At 41.3% G+C, this 22,694-nt stretch overlaps 1 protein-coding gene across 5 annotated transcripts in view; it reads right to left on the bottom strand.

Annotated features, from left to right (window-relative positions):
- The window catches only part of drp2 (dystrophin related protein 2), a 123,166-nt gene that overhangs the window by 20,385 nt on the left and 80,087 nt on the right, over positions 1-22,694 (bottom strand). For 4 of the 5 annotated variants that reach the window (XM_072270544.1, XM_072270545.1, XM_072270547.1 and 1 more), the window contains 9 exons: positions 22,427-22,512; positions 21,278-21,435; positions 17,332-17,498; positions 12,332-12,443; positions 11,420-11,556; positions 7,903-7,968; positions 6,528-6,593; positions 3,691-3,849; positions 2,447-2,684 (listed from right to left, as the gene is read on the bottom strand). In XM_072270544.1, the coding sequence (XP_072126645.1) occupies positions 2,447-2,684; positions 3,691-3,849; positions 6,528-6,593; positions 7,903-7,968; positions 11,420-11,556; positions 12,332-12,443; positions 17,332-17,498; positions 21,278-21,435; positions 22,427-22,512 (1,189 nt within the window). The remainder of the gene's footprint in view (positions 1-2,446; positions 2,685-3,690; positions 3,850-6,527; positions 6,594-7,902; positions 7,969-11,419; positions 11,557-12,331; positions 12,444-17,331; positions 17,499-21,277; positions 21,436-22,426; positions 22,513-22,694) is intronic. The other variant, XM_072270548.1, reaches the window with a different exon arrangement.

The raw sequence follows: 22,694 nt of genomic DNA, 5'->3' as shown, positions 1-22,694 counted from the left end.
GGAGACATGCTAAGAACAGCCCTTCATTACCCTGTCAAGTGGATGTTGAAGATTCCAGACTCTATTTTGGTGAAGAGCAGGGGTTACCCTGCTTTCTTATTTGGCATCTTGAAGGGCCAATTCATTTTGCTGCAATTACTAGGTGCATTCTATCTCTGAACTGGTCGCTGCTTTGCCCCAGTTACAAGAATGACAACACTTCAAAAGTAGTTGACTTTATAATAGTCTAATTCATTCTGAGAAAGACACTTAAGCCTTAGAAACCTCTTTGCTTCATTTCAAAGAAAACAGAGTTTTACAGTTAAAAATATGTCTAAACTTGGGGAAAAATGCAACCATTTCTGGGTGCCTCAGCACCTCTTCAGCTTCTGACGTTAGCATGATTTTCAGTGGCTTTCTCCCCAATGTAGAAGTTCTACTAATAGAAGAACCAGGGGAGCAACAAGAAAGTATAGCAAAATTTTCAACCTTATTTGTCTGAAAAAAATCCTTATTTTGTCACAGAATATTCCAGTATCCCCTGAAAGCATATTATCTAAGAGGTCAATGGTTGAACTGCATTTTTTGTTATTTTGACCTCTGGAGACGAATGCAGCCTCATACATATGCCTGAAGTGCTTTGTGTGTGGATTTCATTCTCATTTTTCTAGCCTTAGGATCATTGCAAGCTGCAGATCTCTGACACACTTCACAGGTTGCTGCTGCTCACTACATTAGAGAGGTCACTGAACCTTCATTCTCAAGCAGAGGAGACTTGGTCTCGTTTCATTTCACCCCATAGAAGCAAGCATTGCAGGGATGGGTACTTGTTCATGTGAAATTACTTTTTACAGAGATCTCCCTGTAAATGCTCTGCTGGAAGTATCTGCCTATAACATTTGAAGGTTTCTACTAATCCTTTGCAAAAGAACATGCCCCTGGAAGGCATTGTTTTTCACCAGTCCATCCAGGTCCATCTGACTTGCTGGGAGCAGTCATCCATCACCCCATCACTGCACCATCCATTCATTTAATGGCAATGGTCCAATGTAGCTGGAAGAATGTCAGTTGTTTTATAACTTTCTAAGATCTGTCTGCAGAGAGCACAGCAAGGAGTCTAAGTTTTGCATTCGATCTATAGGGCTCCTGATATATAGCGAGAACTAATAATAGTTCTCAAAATTCAATATTTATGGCACTTCCACAAAGAGCATTAGGGTGACCCAAATTTTATTTTTAAGTCGTTGAAAGGTAACAAAATAATTCCCCTATTAAAGTTGTTTTATAATCACAATCAAATATGATGGCAGAATATAGCATTAATGGTAAGACTCTTGGCAGAGTGGAGGATCAGAGGGATCTTCGGGTCCGAGTCCATAGGACACTCAAAGCTGCTATGCAGGTTGACTCTGTGGTTAAGAAGGTATATGGTGCTTTGGGCTTCATCAATCGTGGGATTGAGTTTAAGAGCTGAGAGGTAATGTTGCAGCTATATAGGACCCTGGTCAGACCCCACTTGGAGTACAGTGCTCAGTTCTGGTCGCCTCACTCCAGGAAGGACGTGGAAACCATAGAAAGGCTGCAGAGGAGATTTACAAGGATGTTGCCTTGATTGGGGAGCATGTCTTATGAGAATAGGTTGAGTGAACTCGGCCTTTTCTCCTTGGAGTGATGGAGGATGAGAGGTGACCTGATAGAGATGTACAAGATAATGAGAGGCATTGATCATGTGGATAGTCAGAGGCTTTTTCCCAGAGCTGAAATGGCTGACATGAGAGGTCATAGTTGTAAGGTGCTTTTTTGTAGTAGGTACAGAGGAGATGTCGTGGTAAGTTTTTTAAGCAGAGAGTGGTGAGTGCATGGAATGGGCTGCCGGTGGCGGTAGTGGAGGCAGATACGATAGGGTCTTTTAAGAGACTCCTGGATGGCTAGACGGAGCTTAGAAGAATAGAGGGCTATGGATAAAGCCTAGGTAGTTCTAAGGTAGGGACATGTTCGGTACAGCTTTGTGGGCTGAAGGGCCTGTATTGTACTGTAGGTTTTCTATGTTTCTATGTTCCTAAGACTATCTATTTTTTTATATAGATCTTCAATTCTAGGGAAACAAGGATAAGATCAAATACCTTATTATTACTTTTGGTTAGTGATAAAAAAAGATGCTCTTTGATAGAGTTTGCAATTTGGATTTTATATATGCACGGTTGGTCAAAATGATTTGTATCATTTTGACCTTTAGTGTCCAAAGTGCCAAGCTGCTCTTCGTTGAAGAGAAAACAAGACTGCAAAGATGCAAACAGAATATTCATTATCAGTCTGCAAAAAAGTGAAAGATGCTACAGTATCTATGAGTTACTTATTATATCCCATCCCAATAAAATAATTGCCCATTTGTGGGGAAGGATCTTACTGTACAGTTGCACTGGTAAGTTTTGCACATGCGATTTCCTACCTGTCTGGCTTCTCTTACCTGTAGTAACAGCTCCCGGAGTCTCCCGAGTTGAGATTCCAGTTGTTTATTGTGATCTTCCAAGATCTGCATCCTGGTCTCCAGTCGGGATTTATGCTGTCGGAGCAACCGTGCCTCAGCAAGAAGCTCTGTGTCCTGAGAGCTCAGAGGGGAGCTGGGTGACCTGTCCTGTACAGAGGAGGACAACGCTGCTTCTTCGTGCTTCCATTTCAGTCGCCTATATTCTTCCTGCAAAATTCTTGGGAGAATTTTTACTGAATTAACTCAATCTTTACATTGGATGTGATTCTTCTTTAATATTTTATGTAGGTAGTGAATGTTTCAACACACAGAGATCTGACCTTCCCTCTCTCCTTAAATGCAGTAGTTGTTGCAGGGCTGGGTTTGAAAATTCCACACAGTATTCTTTCTTACACTGATGGAACCACTTCATGGGGCAGGATATTGCCACATACATAACTTGTGTGTACCTATGGTTCTAAGTGGATGAAATATTGCACTCCAGAATTTAAGATGAATCTATACCAGGAACCTACTATGAGGACGCTTTCTCATTGTGTCAGCAACAATGACTGCTAACTTAGATAATGGTTCCTTATTCTGTTCCATTACATACTGTCAACTCTGCTGTATGAGATAAATCTCCTCATTCACTGTGCCATCAAGCTACGAGTGAGGTTGCTTATTTTTAATAGAGAATACTCATTTAGGGTTATCTTTGTGGTATGGATCTGACTGTACTTGGAAAACAGTTGACTCAGCTGTAGCTGAAAAGAAACATTATCCTTTTATCTGATCGGTTTCTCTCGGACTGAGATCAATGACCCAAAGGTAAATCTACTCTATTTCCCAGCCCTTTTGTGGAGTTTTCTTTAATAGCATAGCTTGCATTTTAGACTACATTTACAAGTCTACAGGATAGTTCATATTTTTGAATACATTGTATGAAAAAACAAGAAGCACACATATCAGAGGTTAAAAGAAGAAAAGAGGAAATCGTCTTCAGTCAGGCGACATCTATGAAGAGTGAAGCAGATAGATGACCTTCTGAAATAATGTTTCAGGGTGATGACCTTATTGATTTGAATGACTAAGTTCCTCTTTCCACAGATGTAGCCTAACCTGCTATTTCCAGAATTGTTTGGTTTTGTTTTATGACTGAACTGGACAAGGCTTCCCCATGCTGTATTTGACCGTCTAGGTCTACACATCATCATCAACAGGAAGGCAGCAATTAGTCGTACCTATTCTCGTTTTCAAGGTGTCCAATAATGGCCTCGAGTTCTGTCTTCTCTTCCGTGTCCAGAGTACCCAAGAGCTGGTTTGGACTGTGAGCTGGGTTTTGAGGAGAATCTTGATCTGTCTCAGGGCTGAAATACTGAACCACCAACTGCTCATCATCTCTGTCGTTACATAAAGAACATTCCATAAATCTTTCAATCACAGCTGCCTTTATCCCTATAGGGAACTATTTGCATGTCACGTTTATTTCTATTTAAAGCAATCAAAAATAATGCCCTAATAAATCAATTCAGGATTAGTTTGGATACATCTATTTACATAGGTATAATGGCATTCGAATTTTCTTCACAATGTACATCATGTTGCTTTTCTCTGAAGGCTGTGTAACAATGTGTGACAGAGACATCAAACAAGTATTGATTTGTCCTGAATTTGACCCTATGTTTTATGTCAGGACAGAAAGACTCAGAGGAATTGTACTAGAATACAAAGGAACAAGGCAGATATTTTTCATTACTGGATTCACAGTAACTGGCAGGTATCTCTGCATTTGACCTTTGCTGGTGTTAGATTCACAAGAGAGGACATCATGTGAAAAGGTCACAAACTAATAGGTGAAGCTTTGCTACAAGTATTCTTTGTGCACATATTGAACAAATGGTGAATGACGGGGAGGAGATGCTCCTCAGCTTACAAATGCCCAACATATGGACAAGTAAAGGAGACCCTATTCTTACGAACAAGTAAACGAGACTGGTAGAACCGATGGGGTTGGAGTTGCTGGTCGCTGTGGTACTGCAGGCATCTTCTGAATGGGAATGGGCTGCAAGAATTGAGTATTGGTCAAGCTGAACAGAGCTGGGTGTACTGAGCAGATTCATTCGCTCAGTCACAGGGTCAGTGAGGCAGGCTGCCAGCCCCTACTCAAGTGCCTGCTTCCCCTCTGGTCATAGCTGCTTCTATGATCCTCTTCCACCCAGTTTTTGTTAATTTCCAATTTACAAACATTTCCGGTTCCAATAATTCTCAAGAAAGGAATTCTGTCTGTATTAGCTGCTGTGTTACTAATGTAGAAATAGAAAACGGAATTGAACATTAGCAGGCCTTACTGCACTGCTGTAACCCAAACATTCGGCTGCAGTTAGTCAAGTTGCAATTTTATTCCTCTGTGGGGTTTCATGCACCTAGATAGCCAAGTAATTGTAGTTATATCATAAATCAATCGATCAGAAAAACATCTCAGTGCGCAGCAGAACATGTACTGGCAGCCCTGCATTTATTGTTCACGTGATATTTTTCTCAGGTGGCTGTGCACGTCGAAACTGGAATATATTGTTATCATTTGACACTTGCACTTTTATTATCCAATAAAGTCTCAAATCTACATCTTAAAATGCAGTTGGAGTTTTTGAACTCACAGATAGGTTTTATGGGTATTTCACTCTGTACAAGGAGTAATATTTTGTATGTTCTGTTCTGCCTCACCCAACCTTATTCAAGAAGATGATCTTGTTGTTTTAACATTGAATTTTGTGGGACCTCCCTGTATACAAATTGACTGCTGTTCTTTCAACAATGCAGCAATACCATTTCCAAAAGGATTTCAATTGTAGATATATTGGAGCATTCTGGAGCTATGTAAAGAGCTATATAAATATAAGGCTTTTTCATTTTTTTCAGCCTAGACTCTGCCTTGTGCAGCTGGATCCTGGACTTCCTGTCAGATCGCCTGCAGTTTGTAAGGGTGGGCTCCCTCACCTCCCACCCTCTGACTCTCAATACAGAAGCCCCTCAGGGCTGTGTACTGAGTCCCCTCCTTGACTCCCTGTATACCCATGACTGTATCGCCACCCACAGTTCCAATCTGCTAATTATATTTGCCGATGCACTGCATTGATTGGCCTTATCTCAAACAATAACGAGGTGGCCTATAGGGAAGAAGTCATCTCTCTGACATGGTGGTGTCAAGAAAACAACCTCTCTCTCAATGTTGCAAAAACAAGGGAGCTGGTTGTGGACTACAGGAGGAATGAAGACGTGTTAATCCCTATTGACATCAATGGATCTGGGGTTGATAGGGTAAACAGCTTCAAGTTCCTCAGCATCCACATCACTGAGGACATCACACGGTCTGTACACAACAGCTGTGTGGTGAAAAAGGCACAACAGCACCTCTTTCACCTCAGACGGTTGAGGAAGTTTGGTATGAGCCCCCAAATTCTAAGAACTTTCTACAGGGGCACAATTGGGAGCATCCTGACTAGCTGCATTACTGTCTGGTATGGGAACTGTACCTCCCTTAATCGCAGGACTCTGCAGAGAGTGGTGCAGACAGCCCAGCGCATCTGTAGTTGTGAAATTCCCATGATTCAGGACATTTACAAGGACAGGTGTATAAAAAGGGCCTGTAGGATCATTGGAGACCCAGGCCATCCCAACCACAATCTATTCCAGCTGCTACTATCCGGGAAGAGGTACTGCAGCATAAAAGCCAGGTCCAACAGGCTCCGGGACAGCTTCTTCCACCAATGAACTCACGCTGACTTGAGTGTTCTATTTATTATAAGTTATTATAAATTACTATGATTGCACATTGCACATTTAGATGGAGACGAAATGTAAAGATTTTTACTCCTCATGTATGTGAAGGATATAAGAAATAAAGTCAATTCAATTCATTTGAATTGTTATTAATGTTATGTTTGATTTTTATTGCAATAGCAAGAATGATTTCAAGAAGTTATATGAAATAGATAATTGCAATTTTCTTTTACTGGAGCAGTTATTTTATTGGTTGCATTCTGTGTGCAAGATTTAAAAATCGTATTAAAATACTTACACACTTTCATCAGGCGAGAGGCTGCCACTGAAGAAAGAACAGTTTTTACTTTCCATTTCTGCAAGCCTACAAAGAAGCAAAGAAAACATTATTTTAATGAATGACTTGTGCATTAGAAGCACATATTGACAGCTTCAAAAATCCCAGAAAGGTGCACTTAATTGATTCAGATCTTTCAATTGCATTTCTGGATTGATATACTGCTGACAAAACAGGACACACTAAAGGCACTTTAAATCTCTTCTTAAAATAAAAAGATTGCATAAAATGTGGGGTCAATAGTGAGTTGTCAGTGTTTACCTCTGGTCTACAATAAGGGACACATAAAGCTCTTCATGGCATAAATGATATCACAAGAATATCAGTAGAATAAGCAACAATCACAAAACAGCTGAACAAAGTCTTTGACATCTGTAAAACTTAGTTGGCCGTCAAAATATCAAAATTAATGGATGTCAGAATGATTTAGGTAAACCTTAATGCCCAGTGCATTATACCTGATGTTTGCAATAACACATTTTTCAGGATTGAATTGCATCAACTTGGAAATTTAATGAGACATTTCTCTTCACAGATTATGATTAAATGGATATGTCATTATCCATGTTGCAAGTGCACACAACAGGTGTTACATTTATTTGAAGAACTGATGAAGTTTGCTAATTCAGAGTGTATTTGTCATTGGTGTCTGTCACAAGTGTGACTCTCAAAATTGCCAGTTTAAAATGATGCTCTTTCCTATGTACGGTACATGTATAATTTAATGGGGCTTCTGAGAAAGTATCAATTAAACCCTAGGAGTCTGACTCACTAATGCCTCCCTTAATCAAAATACTTCATTGGAGAAATGATGTACCTCTCACTTTCTCCAGACATGTCCCTCAGTTAATTCCACTACCAACCCCTTTCTTTGACAGCAGATTTACAACTCCTGATCTAATGACCTATCTTGGTTCCAAGCTGATTGCTCTTCTCACTCCCTACAGCCAGTCCGATGACTCCTATGGACCTCCAGCCTTGATGACCTTGCATGCCTTGATCGGATGACTCACTGCCACCCATTCCACTTTGCACACCCAACCACTTGGGCTTACCTGCAACTTTCTTTTGCATGATTTACAGTGATACACTGTGCAATAGGAAGTACACAAAGTAGGCTATTCAAAAGCACCTAAGTCCTAGGGACCTGGCACCATTGACTGAAATGCAGCAAGACACACAGTAATAGATTAATGCAATATATCTCTATAAGTGCTGATGATATTTTCAAGGAAATATCCTAAACAAATTATGCCAAGTATTGTCAGTAGAACAGTTATACAAAATGTTGATTTTCCACTAAAGAAGGATTCTGTCATTGTTCCTATTAATCTACCTGCTGGCATAATGTTCAATCCTGGAGTGTGTATCTGCATGTGGCAACACTGGAGATGTGGCAGGCCTGAAACATAGAAGAACACATATCTATCTAAGTGACACAAGTATTCGCATGCACATGCACGAATGCGCGTGCACTCGCACACTCAACCACACATATGAACATCAACCTTTTGTAAGTGATGTTTTAAAAGCATCAGCTGCTCCATAACATTCTTTAGATGCAAAACTACACAATATCTCGCACTGTATTTGATTTGATGTGTGGGCACGTGGTCAAGTGGTTAAGGCATTGGACTAGCGACCTGAAGGTCGTGAGTTCGAGCCTCAGCTGAGGCAACATGTTGTGTCCTTGAGCAAGACACTTAATCACACATTGCTCTGTGATGACACTGGTGCCAAGCTGTATGGGTCCTAATGCCCTTCCCTTGGACAACACTGGTGTCGTGGAGAGGGGAGACTTGCAGCATGGGCAACTGCTGGTCTTCCATACATCCTTGCCCAGGCCTGCACCCTGGAGAGTGAAGACTTTCCAGGTGCAGATCCATAGTCTCGCAAGACTAACGGATGCCACCTAAGGCAAACATATTTTATTCGATAACATAGAGGATTTAGCATTGTGAGTCCTTTGATAGCTAAACTGGTTATTGTGTCCTCAGAAAGTGCACCCCTGTGTAGGTCTCTTTACTTTTCAAACCAACATTGTTAACATTAATTTAGGCTGAGTTGTATGCAAATTGTTAAGTTGCTTTTCTCTCCTCAAGGTGAAGTTGATAACACATATCTTTAGATAATGGAGCAGTTTGGTAGCATAGTGGCTAGCAGAATGCCTTACAGCACCAGCAACCTGGCTTCAATTCCGCTTCTTTTAGGAGTTTATACGTTCTCCTAATAAGCCGGCTGGTGGTGCAGTGGCATCCACTCCAGACTTCGAGGTGGGTGGTCCCAGGTTCAAATCCGGCTGGCCCCCTTGCACGCTTTCCATCCGTGCCGGGTTGAGCATCGAGCTAGCAACTCGGCTTTGTGAAAACCAGACAAATGCAAAAGAAACAGCAAGGTTGCCACCTGATGCACCACAAGGCGCGGAGAGGAATGACAATATACCCCCAGTGGGTTTACTTGAGATGTCCGGTTTCCTCCCACATTCCAAAGACCAATGGGTTAAAATTTGTAAGTTGTGGGCATGCTATGTTGGTGTCAGGAACATGGCGGCACTTGCCTTGGTTGTTGACACAAAACGACACATTTCACTGTAAGCTTTGATGATTTGAGGCAGGTTTGACAAACAAAGAATACGTCTACATTACTGAGTCTTGTCATACAGCTCAGGCTGAAGGTTTTCTACAGTCCTTTAGCATTTCTATATTCTTCTCTTCCACAAACATCCTCACATACCTGTTCAAATGTTGTCACCAATAGAGATCAGAAAGAATGGACTGCTGATAACTTTCAAGACCCGACACCTGTGAACCCCCAAATTAGCACCCATTTGGGAAGTGGGCTATCCTGGGATCTTTCATAAAGGTTAACAGTAAAGTCACTGCTATTTTTCACCGTTTCAAGTGCACACAAATGTAGAAGATCTGAAATCCATTCATCAGGCTGCTAGGCATTTGCTGTTCACTTTCCAGCGCCGGTCTCCCCATGGAGTTCTGTGATGGATTGTAAAGCCACCAGTAACTACAGTAGATAATCAGCCCACACAACCTAAACCTGATTTAATTTGACGCAAACCCAATTACTCCATTCATTTCAATGGAAAGATAAGTTACTTTCCATTTACATTTTTACTTGAGTTAATTTTGTTTGTCTTTAGATACTTTCTAGTGTCTTTTTAATGTTTTAATCATTTTAATGGTTCCTTAAGGTTGTTATAGCCAGGGGTTGGTAATGGAGATAAGCTCCCACTACCTATTAAATGCTCCCAATGGCGTGCATCTCAAATAGTCTCTGACAACCAAGTCCAACTCCTGGCCTTCAGGTGTGGCTTAGCTATTAAGTCTGGCAGAACTGTTTCTATGGATGGAGAAGGGGCAAAAGCGGGTTACTGGCACCTTAAAACCAATCACCAGTCGCTTCAGGCAGACAGGGCTTCTCAGCCGTGGTCAGAAGCTCATCTAGAAGAAGGAAAACTCTGATCTCAAACCTCTCAGTCCTGACGAAGGGTCTCGGCCTGAAACATCGACTACCTCTTCCTAGAGATGCTGCTTGGCCTGCTGCGTTCACCAGCAACTTTGATGTGTGTTTCTCAAACCTCTGCTGCCTCGTGGCTATACTCATTCATTGGAAAGGCCTCAGGAGTAAACCTGAGGGAAAAGTCGGGAGCTAGAGTCCTTAAGGCAGTCCTACATTGAGTTCAATGTTGACTGGCATCTCCTGTGACACTGCTGGTACCAAACTGTATCAGTTTCTGCTGTTCCTTTGAGTTCATCAGATGCATGGGGAGGGGGGAGCTTGCTACATGGGCAACAACTTTCCCTCCTTATCGTACTGCCCAGGCTTGCATATCAAGAGAGCTAGGATGCAATGTCCATGGTCAACTCTGACCGAGGAAGGCTTCAATCATTTAATGTTTTTATCATAAGATGTTTTGGTAGTTTATGTACCCTTGATACTTATGAATGATTGCGAATGTCAGACACACTCCTATTGTTCAAACTCTTAGAAACACACAAGAAAGACTGGAGGAACTCTGCAGGTCAGGCAGCATCTATGGAAAAAAGTACGGTCGACGTTTCAGGCTGAGACCCTTCGGCAGGACTGGAAAAAAGCTGAGGAGTAGATGTAAAAGGTAGGAGGAGGGGAGAGAGAAACACAAGGTGATTGGTGAAGCCTGAAAGGGAGGGATGAAGTAAAGAGCTGGAAAGTTGGTTGATGAAAGAGATACAGGGCAGGAGAAGGTGAAGTCTAATAGGAGAGGACAGAATGCCATGGAAAAAAGACAAGGGGGGAGGACAACTAGAGGGAGCTGATGGGTGAGCAAGGAGATAAGGTGAAGAGGGAAAAGAGTGGCCACTGGGAGAACATCCTTCTGGTGCTCCTCCCCCCTTCTCTTGCTAGTTCAAGCTCTTTGTTCCTTTCTGCAGTCTGGGGGTTGGCTCTCAAATTAGTTCAGTGGGATTGACAATTGACGAGACAGCCTCGTCAGTCAGGTCAGTAGTGGTTTCTTTTGTGAAGTCTAAGCCAGGGAACACTGACCAATAACTGGTGTAGCAGGAAGAAAATTGGTAATTATGGGCAGAATTTTAGACTATTTTATCAAAACTCAACATTCCTTAGTGTAAGTCTTTATGAGCCAGTCTGGGTATTGCTAATATGCATGGAATTGTACTCAAATATTTGTTGGCATTTTTAAGGAAGAGGGAATTGAGAAATTAAATATAATTGACTTGTAAAGGTAGAAAGACGTAATTGTACACAATATTTCAAAGAAAATAATTCTTCAATAGAACAAGAAATGAATAATCCAAAAGCATTAATTCAAGGTTCAGGAAAAAAATTACAGTTTGACTTACGTGTCAATGTTGTCCCCTTCCATCAATGATTGGACAGGTAGGTAACCTCTCTGCGGGTGTTTGCTGAAGTACTGTTTGGTTCGGAACTTGTTTTTCAACGTTTTTGCAAAGTCTCGCACATTCTCTCCTGATGTTGTCTTGGAGAAAAAAAAGACGGATTTAGGTACCAGCTGGCGTAATGCACACTTACTTCTTTTAATGGGATTGAATCTATGAGTGCTATTTTTTTATTCTATTTGGGAATGTTGAAAATTTTTTTGAAATAATCTCAGTTCAATTCACCTGAACACATATATATTGAACAAAATTGTTGTCAGTTTAAAGTTGACAAGAACACGGAGAATTGTTGCATGGGCTGGCACTCTGGATGTCTATAGGACTGAACCTTTTATAACGGATTTTCAGGTTTCATCTGTGACATTAGCAAGCAGTGCTGGGGCACCTTCACATTTGGACATTCAGGAATAGAGGAGGAAGAACCCACGGCATTTCCTTAAGCCAAAATTATTATTTAATCAGTGTTTTGGATCAAAATGTCTAGATAACCTCCTGGACAAACAGTGAAGAGAGATCAAGGGAAAAAGAGAAAGTACATATTACAAAAAATAGATCATAATGAAGACGCACAATAACCTAAAATTTCTAAGATGGTTTCGAGTTGAGGATGGATTTGAGTCAAGAGTTCTCCATCACCAAGACTTTTATGAATATCGATATCAGTCTTGTCATTATTCAAAAGCTGCTTAAAATTAGGAGCAAGTGCAACAGAAGAACTTAGGAAACAAAAACTTAAGATTTGATCATGATGCAGCACTAAGGACGGTGATAACACCTGGATATTGATGGTAGTGCAGTTAGAAACAGGATTCTTTGTGAGTGTGTGTATAAGGGAAGGCATATAATGTTACTTACAGGAGCACAATACTCCATGATGGGATAGTGCAGTTTGTGACCCTTGCTTGCCCTTCCTGTCAAGAAACATGTTTGACAGATGTCAACGTTAAACTGCTTCAGACTGCGGTACCTGAAGCAGGAAAGATAAGAAGTCAAAGCCAATTAGGAACAGGAATTAAACAAGAAACACGAAACAAATGAAAATTGATTCTGAATTAGACCATAAGACATAGGAGAAGAATTAGACCATTCAGCTCATCGAGTCTGCTCCGTCATTCAATCATAGCTGATTTATTTTTCTCTCAACCCCATTCTCCTGCCTCTTTCACAACCCTGGCGTAGCAATTCGATCCAAGTGTCTTATCTACCTTTGGACCTTCAACATAGAACAAATGGTTTCATTGATAAGGTAGGATGAACGAGACGGGAGAAGGCTATCATATAGTTTAAACACTGATGTAGAACATTTGGCTCCAGTGACCTATTTCTGTGCTAGCTATTCTTTGTAAATAACTGCATGTAAGGTTAAGAAAAGGTACAAAAGTAGAGCAAATAATAAGGAACAAAAAGAAACATAAGATCGATAGCTGCAGGGAGTGGAAGAACAAGAACTGGTGTTCCATTAGCATTATCTCTAGTTGGAAGCCAGCTTTATTGGTACCAAACCAATACACACATACAAACCTCTGTACAAAATTTGGTTTGCTTAAATTGTTACAATTGACACTGATGTGTGAAAGGTTGGTGTGGTATTGGGTGGGTAGCCCTTTAAGGATTTTTCTGCAAATTTTTCAATGTGACATTTTCTAGAAACTCACGTTCTGGAGAGGAAACGCTGTATGAAATGCTGTTTTGCCCATTGTAAGTTTGTCTTAAATTAGTTGCCTTTTCAAATTTAAGTGGTAGTCTATCCTCTGTTATCTTATTGAATGAGAGAAGATAATAAAACCATATGAATAACCCTAAACCTTAAGCTATTGTGTGGACAAATCAATTATAACACTGTTACATATACTTATGCTCATTAATTTACCCCAGACTGAAAGTGTTAGCCATTGCTAAGGAACAGTGGCATAAATGGCACATAAGGAACAGTGGTACTCCTGTTTGAGTATTGTTGGGGGGTACGGCTTACCCGGGGGAAGCGACAGTGGCCGTGCCTCTGGCACAGAGTCCGGCCCTGTAGCTCAGAAGGGTAGGGCAAGGAAGAGGAGGGCAGTTGTGATAGGGGACTTGATAGTAAGGGGGTCAGATAGGCGATTCTGTGGACGCAGTCCAGAGACCCGGATGGTAGTTTGCCTCCCTGGTGCCAGGGTCCGGGATATTTCTGATCGTGTCCAAGATATCCTGAAGTGGGAGGGTGAGGAGCCAGAGGTCGTGGTACATATAGGTACCAATGACATAGGTAGGAAAAGGGATGAGGTCCTGAAAGGAGAATATAGGAAGCTGGGAAGGGAGTTGAGAAAAAGGACCGCAAAAGTAGTAATCTCGGGATTACTGCCTGTGCCACGCGACAGTGAGAGTAGGAATGCAATGAGGTGGAGGATAAATGCGTGGCTGAGGGATTGGAGCAGGGGGCAGGGATTCAAGTTTTTGGATCATTGGGACCTCTTTTGGCACAGGCGTGCCCTGTACAAAAAGGATAGGTTGTACCTGAATCCTAGGGGGACCAATATCCTGGCAGGGAGATTAGCGGGGGCTACTGAGGTGACTTTAAACTAGAATGGTTGGGGGGTGGGAATCAAATTAAAGAGGCTAGGCGTGAGGAGGTTAGTTCAATACAGGGGGATGGGAACCAGTGCAGAGAGACAGAAGGGTGTAAAGTGAGGGTAGAAACAAAAAGTACTATGGAGAAAAGTAAAAGTGGCAGGCCGACAAATCCAAGGCAAGCATTAAAGAGGGCCACTTTTCAGCATAATTGTATAAGGGCTAAGAGAGTTGTAAAAGAGCGCCTGAAGGCTTTGTGTGTCAATGCAAGGAGCATTCGTAATAAGGTGGATGAATTGAAAGTGCAGATTGTTATTAATGATTATGATATAGTTGGGATCACAGGGACATGGCTCCAGGGTGACCAGGGATGGGAGCTCAACGTTCAGGGATATTCAATATTCAGGAGGGATAGACATGAAGAAAGGGGAGGTGGGGTGGCGTTGCTGGTTAAAGAAGAGATTAACGCAATAGAAGGGAAGGACATAAGCCGGGAAGATGTGGAATCGATATGGGTAGAGCTGCGTAACACTAAGGGGCAGAAGACGCTGGTGGGAGTTGTGTACAGGCCACCTAACAGTAGTAGTGAGGTTGGAGGTGGTATTAAACAGGAAATTAGAAATGTGTGCAATAAAAGAACAGCAGTTATAATGGGTGACTTCAATCTACATGTAGATTGGGTGAACCAAATTGGTAAAGGTGCTGAGGAAGAGGATTTCTTGGAATGTATGCGGGATGGTTTTTTGAACCAACATGTCGAGGAACCAACTAAAGAGCAGGCTATTCTGGACTGGGTTTTGAGCAATGAGGAAGGGTTAATTAGCGATCTTGTCGTGAGAGGCCCCTTGGGTAAGAGTGACCATAATATGGTGGAATTCTTCATTAGGATGGAGAGTGACATAGTTAATTCAGAAACAAAGGTTCTGAACTTAAAGAGGGGTAACTTTGAAGGTATGAGACGTGAATTAGCTAAGATAGACTGGCAAATGACACTTAAAGGATTGACGGTGGATATGCAATGGCAAGCATTTAAAGGTTGCATGGATGAACTACAACAATTGTTCATCCCAGTTTGGCAAAAGAATAAATCAAGGAAGGTAGTGCACCCGTGGCTGACAAGAGAAATTAGGGATAGTATCAATTCCAAAGAAGAAGCATACAAATTAGCCAGACAAAGTGGATTACCTGAGGACTGGGAGAAATTCAGAGTTCAGCAGAGGAGGGGGTTAATTAAGCAAAGGGCTTAATTAGGAAGGGGAAAAAAGATTATGAGAGAAAACTGGCAGGAAACATAAAAACGGACTGTAAAAGCTTTTATAGATATGTAAAAAGGAAAAGACTGGTAAAGACAAATGTAGGTCCCCTGCAGACAGAAACAGGTGAATTGATTATGGGGAGCAAGGACATGGCAGACCAATTGAATAATTACTTTGGTTCTGTCTTCACTAAGGAGGACATAAATAATCTTCCAGAAATAGTAGGGGACAGAGGGTCCAGTGAGATGGAGGAACTGAGCGAAATACATGTTAGTAGGGAAGTGGTGTTAGGTAAATTGAAGGGATTGAAGGCAGATAAATCCCCAGGGCCAGATGGTCTGCATCCTAGAGTGCTTAAGGAAGTAGCCCAAGAAATAGTGGATGCATTAGTGATAATTTTTCAAAACTCCTTAGATTCTGGACTGGTTCCTGAGGATTGGAGGGTGGCTAATGTAACTCCACTTTTTAAAAAAGGAGGGAGAGAGAAACTGGGGAATTATAGACCGGTTAGCCTAACGTCGGTGGTGGGGAAACTGCTGGAGTCAGTTATCAAGGATGTGATAACAGCACATTTGGAAAGCGGTGAAATGATCGGACAAAGTCAGCATGGATTTGTGAAAGGAAAATCATGTCTGACGAATCTCATAGAATTTTTTGAGGATGTAACTAGTAGAGTGGATAGGGGAGAACCAGTGGATGTGGTATATTTGGATTTTCAGAAGGCTTTTGACAAGGTCCCACACAGGAGATTAGTGTGCAAACTTAAAGCACACGGTATTGGGGGTAAGGTATTGGTGTGGGTGGAGAGTTGGTTAGCAGACAGGAAGCAAAGAGTGGGAATAAACGGGACCTTTTCAGAATGGCAGGCGGTAACTAGTGGGGTACCGCAAGGCTCAGTGCTGGGACCTCAGTTGTTTACAATATATATTAATGACTTGGATGAGGGAATTAAATGCAGCATCTCCAAGTTTGCGGATGACACGAAGCTGGGTGGCAGTGTTAGCTGTGAGGAGGATGCTAAGAGGATGCAGGGTGACTTGGATAGGTTGGGTGAGTGGGCAAATTCATGGCAGATGCAATTTAATGTGGATAAATGTGAAGTTATCCACTTTGGTGGCAAAAATAGGAAAACAGATTATTATCTGAATGGTGGCCGATTAGGAAAAGGGGAGGTGCAACGAGACCTGGGTGTCATTGTACACCAGTCATTGAAAGTGGGCATGCAGGTACAGCAGGCAGTGAAAAAGACGAATGGTATGCTGGCATTTATAGCGAGAGGATTCGAGTACAGGAGCAGGGAGGTACTACTGCAGTTGTACAAGCCCTTGGTGAGACCACACCTGGAGTATTGTGTGCAGTTTTGGTCCCCTAATCTGAGGAAAGACATCCTTGCCATAGAGGGAGTACAAAGAAGGTTCACCAGATTGATTCCTGGGATGGCAGGACTTTCATATGAAGAAAGACTGGATGAACTGGGCTTGTACTTGTTGGAATTTAGAAGATTGAGGGGGGATCTGATTGAAACGTATAAGATCCTAAAGGGATTGGACAGGCTAGATGCAGGAAGATTGTTCCCGATGTTGGGGAAGTCCAGAACGAGGGGCCACAGTTTGAGGATAGAGGGGAAGCCTTTTAGGACCGAGATTAGGAAAAACTTCTTCACACAGAGAGTGGTGAATCTGTGGAATTCTCTGCCACAGGAAACAGTTGAGGCCAGTTCATTGGCTATATTTAAGAGGGAGTTAGATATGGCCCTTGTGGCTACGGGGGTCAGGGGGTATGGAGGGAAGGCTGGTACAGGGTTCTGAGTTGGATGATCAGCCATGATCATAATAAATGGCGGTGCAGGCTCGAAGGGCCGAATGGCCTACTCCTGCACCTATTTTCTATGTATGTTTCTATGTAAATCAGAGCGCCATAAATTTCTCTTCACCATATTCAAAGGGTTTATTGCATCAGGGTAAAGGAAAGGAGAATTTAGCATACTTCTGTTTAATTGCATAGACTACTGAAAAGAAAAGTTAACTAAAAAGATAATTAGTTGCATTTAATTACCTGAAGCCTTTGATTGGGCATTGTTTGCAGACGTGACATTTGGCTTGGTGCTTTGCAGCTTCAGCAGTTACTAAACGATGCAGGACTGGCAACCAGACCATTGACTGGGGTTCCAATCGCATCCATTCCAAGAAATGTGTGACCTCAATTACTAGTTCCTCATTAACCTAGAGGCAAAAGTAAAGGACATGCTACAGAAATTGTATATGGCACAGTCATTGAGTCCAGATTGTGAAGATATTCTTCAAACCAGATTTTGTGATGGATATTGGCTCGACAAGGGTTAAAATAAAGGTAAGCGTAATATTAACTTTCAGTGTTATCAGGAGCATTTTTTTCAGTGTGCTGAGAGATGGTCACAACAGCAATTGCTGAAATTTCTGAATTCAATATATTATACAATACAGAAATGTAGCAATGAAAATTCTCTGGCGACTTGGAAAACATGGAGAGGAGGAGAAAATGTGTTCAAGAATTCTTTGGTTTAATATATTTTGCGTCAATACAGAGGACATAATGAGGCAGGTCTAGATATAGGGGGGAGAGAGCTGGGTTCATATCAGAACCAGTAAAGTAGGAAAGAACATTATCTATAAAGTGATCACTTCAGAGTGGAATCAGAATACAAACGAAAGACTATGTGCCTCTTAGTAATGCAGCCTAACCAAATTAACCCTTGGAATGATTCTCGTCATCTCATCTCCAGCCTCAAAGCCTAGGGATCAAATCAGCTGCCTTGGTCCCTGAGTTGTCTTATCTCCAATTGAATCAGCCTGATGTGGTAATATATTATTCTAGAGGGCACCATTTAGTTAGGGCAGGCAATGACTTCATGATATATCTATCAATAAGAAAACAATTATATGATTTATCTCTATATGATAGCTTAAGAAAAAGATACCTACAAGAAATCTGTAATAGCTTCATAAATTGTATGTATATGTGCCTGTGACCCCAACAAAAGATGATTGACTTCACATGTAGCTGACTTACGATTATTAATGATGGGCTACATTTGCTCATGCAAGAACAAGAAGGGCAAATGCATGGCTGATGTGGATCTGAATTTTACTTTTACGTTCCTCAAGAGTGCCATGGTAAGATTTCAGCCCACCCTCTGCATTCCTATGTGACTCCCACCTAGTTTGTTTGCTCGGTGGGTTTTAACAATCAGTGCCCTGGCAGTATCGCGCAGGCAGGATGCAACCAGCTCATACCATCTGAGGAAAATTAGAAATAAATTAACCACTCTCCATCCAGGTCTGAGAAGACAGAGAAACAAGTGGGAGAGTTCTTAAGATTAAAGACAGATTTAAAGTGTGAAGTCTCATGAGTGAAGAGGTGCCTATTATGGGATCCCATTACCCATATCAAGGGGATTATAACTATATCCGTCTTGGTGGGGCCTGGGGAATTGGTGATATGGAGGGATTAAAGTAAAAACATTCCCATTATTGGCATTATTAACAGTAGAATATCTTCATTCCTTGTAGAGGAGGGGAGACTTCAGATTCATGGACCAGTTTTAGAAATGTCAGCTTTTGGAATGGATGACCAACATGAAAGACAAAGAGTGCAGGGCAAGCAAGAGGGAGTTGAATGGGCTTACTGCATTGAGGAGCTTAGAATGCCTGTAGAGGTTTTCAAAGAGATTAGACAGCACAGGGTAGTGAAAAGGAACAAGAGCTGTTGCAGGAACAAAATGTATGGATATGCATGAAGATAATGAAGTCAAAGCAGGATCTAGAAGTACTGATTAGATTGGAATACTCCTTAAAAGAAGACATAACATCTTCCTTTTGGATGCACTGCAAATATAAACAAAACATCTTTATTATTAAAGTATGTATATGCCACCATATATTATCCTGAGATTCATTTTCTTGCAGGCATTCACAGTTGAACAAAGAAATACCAAAGAACCAATGAGAAACTACGCACGGAGACTGACAAGCAAGCAATGTGCAAAAGAAGACAAACTGTGCAAATACAAAGAAAACAGATAATTAATTAATTAATCAATCAATTAAATAATTAAATAACAAACATAAAAACGTGGAAGAACTCAGCAGGTCAGGCAGCTTCTGTGAAAAGGAACAAAGAGTTAACGCTTCAGGCCAAGGATCCTCCAATAGTCCTGATGAAGAGTCTTGGCCCCAGATACTGGCTCCCCACTCCTCTCCATAGATGCCGCCCGACCGACTGATATCCACCACATGTCAGCAACTTTGAAGTCAGTTAGCTTTTGTCCAGAGGATTTGCCAGGTAAGGACTCCATGCATAACTGTTTTCATGTGTGTCAACAGCTGAGACCCAAATTTTCCCATTAGCTACTGTTAGTATGAAGTGATAGACTTCAATAATGTCTGTGAGACTTGCTTTCTAAACTGTTTGTGCTTCTGTCTTCACGCATGATAGAGGTGATAATTATCCTCCTTTTCAAGGATGGACCTACAGTGGCTCAAACCAGGCTGCTGTTGCAATGAGCTGACGTTATGAGAGTAGAGAGCTCTAAAGTGGTTTTGCAGGATTGAGGTGTGATTAGCTGGCTGTGTATCACAGTGAAAAGTTGACATTGTTCATTTTTTCAGTAAAAAGAACTACACTTCAATAACCCAGGAATAAGTCTTCCAAATTACAAACTGAAATCAAATATACCAGTGATCTAAGGAAGAGATATCTTGTATAATAGCCATTTTCATTGCAATGTCCAATATTTATAGTCATAGTCGTAGTCATACTTTATTGATCCCGAGGGAAATTGATTTTCGTTACAGTTGCACCATAAATAATTAAATAGTAATAAAACCATAAATAATTAAATAATAATATGTAAGTTATGCCAGGAAATAAGTCCAGGACCAGCCTATTGGCTCAGGGTGTCTGACCCTCCAAGGGAGGAGTTGTAAAGTTTGATGGCCACAGGCAGGAATGACCTCCTATGACACTCAGTGTTGCATCTCGGTGGAATGAGTCTCTGGCTGAATGTACTCCTGTGCCCAACCAGTACATTATGTAATGGATGGGAGACATTGTCCAAGATGGCATGCAACTTGGACAGCATCCTCTTTTCAGACACCACCATCAGAGAGTCCAGTTCCATCCCCACAACATCACTGGCCTTACGAATGAGTTTGTTGATTCTGTTGGTGTCTGCTACCCTCAGCCTGCTGCCTCAGCACACAACAGCAAACATAATAGCACTGGCCACCACAGACTCATAGAACATCCTCAGCATCATCCGACAGATGTTAAAGGACCTCAGTCTCCTCAGGAAATAGAGACGGCTCTGAACCTTCTTGTAGACAGCCTCAGTGTTCTTTGACCTGTCCAGTTTATTGTCAATTCGTATCCCCAGGTATTTGTAATCCTCCACCATGTCCACACTGACACCTTGGATGGAAATGGGGACACCGGTACCTTAGCTCTCCTCAGGTCTACCACCAGCTCCTTAGTCTTTTTCACATTAAGCTGCAGATAATTCTGCTCACGCCATGTGACAAAGTTTCCTACCGTAGCCCTGTATTCAGCCTCATCTCCCTTGCTGATGCATCCAACTATGGCAGATAGTTTCACTTTTTATCATTAAAAAGTGAAGATAAGTTTATTTTCATTCTGAATCTAGGAAGCACATCTGTTCCATTTTGGTTCCATTCCACAGAAGGAAAAGTTTTCTTGTTTAATTCCCAGAATACTCAGTTTGGTGTGAAACTGATTGAATCATTAATTTGCCTGACAATTAAAATTAAGGTAAAAGAGTAATAAGACATTAGGGGCTGGGTTGCAATTAACATTAGCAAATCTCAGACAAGTCTTGTGAGGTCCAAGTATTCCCACAAAATTATTCCGCCTCACATTTCTCGTATCATCCAATTTCCTCCCAGCCTGCCCTTCCTCCTTACTGCTGCCTACCTCCTCAATGAAAAAATGCTCACAGCAGACTTACAAACCGGAAGCAGCTCCTGACACTGGGCTCCACGTTGCTCCCTCCAAATGAAGCCACCTCGCCCAGCTGGCGGGGGATCTGAATGGCTTCATGCAGGAGAAGGCTGAGGTGTCGCTGATCACACAGATTGGTTGAGCTGCTCACTTGCTTGTACAAGTCTATGGAGGGAAATAATATTTAATCAATTATATTAATGAAGAAATTAACTTTAGAAATTTAAAACCGTATTGGTTTTCTTCAGGAGAGGGGTGGACAGAAGAAAAATACGAACATAAATTAAAGTAGTGCTTCTAAGGAACACAATGTGCTCTGAAACATTGAATAGTTATTGAAGTATTTCAGAAGGACAGTTATTACCATAAATGGAAGATGGAACACTCTCAAATTAAACTAAATGGTTTATCTGCTGTTAAGCCTGTCCTAAATCTATATTCTAACCAGTCTTCGAGAAAGGCCCATGTTCAGCTCTGGGGAAGCAGCTGTTCTGCGACAACGTTCTTTCCTTCTTGGCCACTACAGTGTCAGAATCTAAAAATTAGCTAGGGAGCTCCTTATGTGAGCTGCTTGTATTACACCAAAAAACGCAATATGGGTGGGCAATTACTTTTTAAAATTACCTTCTTGTGACTATTTTGTAACAGAACTTTTTTTCTGCACGATTTACTTGGGGCAAATATTTGTATATTAAATTTAAACTTAATTTTGGAATTATGGAATTGAATTATTTCATTTCAGCATAAACAGTAAGGAAAGACTTGCCCTTATTCAACATCCTGTCACGACTTTCAGTACTGTTTGCAGTGAGGCTACTGGCTATGCAGGTTAAGGGCGATAGCCATTCTCCACATAGAATGATCCTGTGATTAGCAGAAAGATTAGTATTCTTTGTGTAGTTTGTTGCTCTTTGTGTGAAAATTTAACATATATCAGAATAGCTAAAAAGTCCTGAGTCTGGTAAAACATACAAAGGAAGATTTATTTTCAGTATAACTTCACTTGGTGCATTTGGATGCAAATAGGAGGATAACTAGTGAACTTACACTGAAAATAATGCATTGTATAAGGAGCATTTTGAGATCTTTTGGGAAAAGGTGGTAAAGATATTAATAAACCCAAGCCTTCCCTTCCATCTTTGTGTCTGATATTTACACTGATATTTCTCTTCCACCTCTGCATTGCACAGGGTTATAATTCCAGTTTTGAAGGACAATGCTCGAATCTTGCCGTTGCGACCACTAGAGGAGCGAGAGAACAAAATTAATGAAAGAAGTAGAACAATATACATCAAAAATAGTTGAAGGAAATGAAAACTTGTTTGCATTTTTCAAAATTGATCATGTCTTTCAAAGTTTTCAAAACCGGAATGCCGAGCAATCAAATTCTCACAAGAATTTACACAGCTTTTCTCTCTCGGCCT

This window comes from Mobula birostris, chromosome 10, assembly GCF_030028105.1.
Source record: "Mobula birostris isolate sMobBir1 chromosome 10, sMobBir1.hap1, whole genome shotgun sequence".
Taxonomy (NCBI): domain Eukaryota; kingdom Metazoa; phylum Chordata; class Chondrichthyes; order Myliobatiformes; family Myliobatidae; genus Mobula; species Mobula birostris.
This window is presented reverse-complemented; position numbering and strand designations above follow the sequence as displayed.